Below are 3,761 nucleotides of genomic sequence, written 5' to 3'. Positions count from 1 at the left end.
TGAAACACTGTCAATAACAGGGGGAGTATTTGCAGTAGGGGACCTTCCAGATCGAGGATTGTTAATTGGGCAGTCCTCTATCCTCACCCACACGTCCTCTGTCTTAGAGACAGCTGGTGCCATCTGATAGATGAGAGTTTTGGAATCAGAGCCATTTGTGGCACCTGACGAAGAATGCTGAGGATCATTCATTATCTGAGGAATTTCAGTTTCTTTTATTTTTCTCCAAGTACCTTTTGCTGGTGCTTGGTTTTCTTTACTTTGCTTGTGTCCAGAAAGAGAGCTTCCATGTTGCTTTTCATCCTCACTTTTTGCCTTTTCACTGGATTCTGAAGAAGCTGACAGAATTGAGGAGGAACTTCCAGTTCTTCGCCAAGTGCTGACACGAGGAAGTGACGAGGAATGCTTACTGTGCTCACGCTTCCATGTTCCTGATCTGTTGATAGGCAATCTAGACGGACTCTCAGAATGAGAACGAGCTATGTCATGACGTTTCACTGGTCTCCCATCATACTCTACAGAAGGACTCAGATTAGGGGGTAATTTTCGCCAACCACTAGTCTGGGCAGTTGAATGAGTGGATAAAGACATATCAGGAAGAGATGGGCTTAAAACTGGGGTCTGTAGTTGCGACCTTGTGGGAGAATCTGGCCTGGAAGGAGACAGAGATTCAAATGAAGCTGACTCTTCTAATTTCCGTCTTAGAGTTGGACTCGGAGCTTCTTTAATAAAAGTTGACTGACGAACAAGAACAGGTCTCTCAGATCTGTCAGATTCACTTCCACTAGATTTTGTGGATGACACTCTGGATAGTTCAGTCTTTTTGTTTGATCCACCACTGCTGAGAGCTTGGTTTAACCCTTTTGAAGCAGACTCACTTCGTGGAATGCTACTGGTACTCTTAGGTAAGGTAGCTTGCTTTGTAAGGTTCTGCTGGCTCATCTGTCTCCCTGGTGACGTGTATGACATTCTACCTGAACTTGAAGACTTAGTTGAAGCTGTGCTAGGAGATGACGTCCTTGGCAACTGAGACAACTTGTTAGGAGGACTTAAACCATTTCTTCCTGGGGAAATTGAGTTTCGGCCAGGAGACTGCAGAGGCCTACTTAATGGTTGCTGTTGAGGTCTAGAAGGAGTGGATTCTCTAGACCCTGATCTAGAAGGTCCTTTACTTGATCCACTCTGGTTAAATCCTGATGGTTGCCTAGTAACAGGAGCTGGCTCAGGTTTCACCAATGACTTGACTCCTCTTGGAGAACTAGTTAAACTTTGGCCTTCACTGGGACTCTTGGAGTTTGTGTTTTTTAGTGGAGGAACTTTTTTGGAAACAGGACTAGTACTTGAAGAACTATTTCGAACTCCTGGAATATGGATCATTGTCCTACCACGTGAAATTGAAGGCACACTTGTCTGTTGTGGTTGCTTCAACTGGCTGGAAACTTCTGAATTGGAGCGAGCTTTGCCTGTAATTATACTTTTATACACTTTCTTTCCTCCTTTGATTCCCCTGCTTTCAGATTCTACTTTTTTAGACTCCAGTGTACTCTTCTCTCCTGGCTTAAGAATTCTTGGACCTTTATTACTAGTGAAAGGCTTTTCTTCTTGGTCTGGGGTCAGATGAAATGGCGACCCCAGAGAAATACCAGATTTTAATGAAAGGATAGAATCAGAGTCCGATGAAGCCTGTCTAGACAGTGATGCAGCAGCCGCAGCTTGATGCAAGCTACTAACTATAGAATTTGCACCTTCTTGTATAGCTTTCCAATCAAAGTTCTCTGAATCAGGTGAGAAACCATGTTCTGATTCTGGCCTCTGTATATCTCTCAAGTCCAGTGTTAAATCTTCTGCCAATATACCACCTGTATTTCTGGAATTATTTTTGTCACTTTCACTCTTTATTCTTGAGGGTTTTTTCTTCTTAGGCATAGCAGAACTAATTCATTCCTGCAAAAGATCATCTTCTGAGTCTATACTAAGAGAACTCAGAGAGCTGTTTCTGGAGAAACATACAGGAGTATCTTCAACATGAAATGATTTAGGTGCGTAACCAGAAGGCTGTGGTCTGCTTGTTTCCATCTGTGAATTGGGAGCCTCAGTATGTTTTGAGGGTTCCCCTTCTTTGCTGTTATTGTTTTCTTGATCAATATCACTGAGGGAACTAAGAGATGAATTGCGAGAAAAACAAACAGGTGTGTTTTCGATAGCAAAATTCTGCATTTTCTCATCTGTAGCTGCTCCTCTGTCTGGAATATCTTTAGTTGTCTGAGAGAAAGTTTTAGGCTGGCTTCTGCCTGTTGGGTGTTTTTGACAAACCTGTGCCCTGTTACTTGGTTGCTGATTTGAAGACTGCTCTGAATTAGTGCAGTCTTTAGTTTCTGTTTCCTTTGCTTCTTTTCCTTTTCTTAATTCTGCCTTCTCCCTTGAAAGGTCAACATCATCATCATCGAAATCTAAAGAACTTAGGGAATCATTCCGTGAAAAACAGTAAGGAGTTCCCTCAATAGGCGTGTAATGATGAGGGGAATCAAATGCAAAGCTTCCTCTTGCCCGCTCTTCATTATTTGGCAATTTGTCATTAAAATCTCTTGAATTATTCTTAAGATTCTGTTTCTTTGTGTCTCTGTTCTCTGGATAGCTTCTTTCATTATTAATATTGCTTTTAGGCTCTGTGTTTCTTCTTATATGTGCTCTGTATTCATTGGTTTGGGGAACAGGTTTCACTGGTGATGTTGGCTTCTTTTTCTCACCTTCTGGCTGGTTTTTATTACTCAGAGATGAAGATGCTTGTTGAATTTGATCCATTATCTTCTTCACTCTGAAAGGTTTGTGACTTTTTCCTTTTGGCATAGCTGAGTTAATGCACTCAGCCAGAATATCACCCTCTTCTGTTCTGTCATCATCCAGGCCTGGGGGGGTCACAGTTGAGCCTTTTGCTCTCTGAGAGTCATCTATACTTCTGCCTTCCGTAGGAATGGTGTCTCGCTTTTCAAATTCCCCTGTCTCTGCTCCCGAACCCACACTGTCTACATTGACCAACTCAGCTGGGGGTGATTCTATTGTGAGATCACTCAGAGATGTAGCTGTTGAAAAATTTATTGGTGTACCTTCAACACAATATACCCGTGGCATATCATCTCCCGGTGTAAAACTCACATGCTTTTGGGATTGCAGTCTGTTTTGTGAAGGCAAAAGTTTGTAAACTGGCAACTGGCTGGGCTTTCTGGCTACAGGAGGAGGTATTTTTGGAGCAGATGCCGGAGAAGGCTTTTTAGCTTTACGTGAAGACTTTGTTGGCATAGCAGAAATAATACAGGCTTCCAGTATTTCAATATCATCATCATCATCAGAATCATCCAGAATGTCTTTTTCTGCTTCAGTAGGCTTCTCTACTTTCTTCTCTTGGTTATCCTTCATATCATCTGACTGTTCAGATTCTGCTTCATTTCCATGTTCATTTTCATGAACTGGAGGCATTATTCTTAATTCTACATCTTTCTGTATAAATGGCTCATCGAGACTCAGAGCACTCAGGCTAGAAGAGCAAGAAAACCCATCTGGTGTGCTTTCTGTGGCAAAATGTAATAGCGTATCAGCATCTGGCAGTACCTGAACTCTTTGAACAGCTGCATTTACAGCTGCCTGTCTAGGACCAGGCTCTCTCTTTTCTGCATTAGGTACTTTACCTTTAGCTACATCTCTTTTTCCTTGAATTCCTTGAGCAGGGGGCGGCGTTTTACTTCTGCTTGGAGGCATTGTTTGTC

General features: G+C 42.4%; 1 protein-coding gene across 1 annotated transcript; it reads right to left on the bottom strand.

Moving 5' to 3' along the window:
• Positions 1–6: 6 nt before the first annotated feature.
• On the bottom strand, positions 7–3,756 carry LOC104538794 (adenomatous polyposis coli protein-like; the record flags this gene model as incomplete). The annotated part of the gene is given in 1 exon segment (XM_010182127.1): positions 7–3,756. A coding segment is annotated over 1 exon segment (3,750 nt), but the record flags the coding sequence as incomplete, so codon positions are not given.
• Positions 3,757–3,761: the final 5 nt, after the last annotated feature.

This window comes from Mesitornis unicolor, unplaced genomic scaffold (assembly GCF_000695765.1).
Source record: "Mesitornis unicolor isolate BGI_N332 unplaced genomic scaffold, ASM69576v1 scaffold27190, whole genome shotgun sequence".
NCBI classification, from domain to species: Eukaryota; Metazoa; Chordata; class Aves; order Mesitornithiformes; family Mesitornithidae; genus Mesitornis; species Mesitornis unicolor.
Note: the sequence above shows the minus strand (reverse complement) of the source record. Positions and strands in the feature narration are given on the sequence as shown.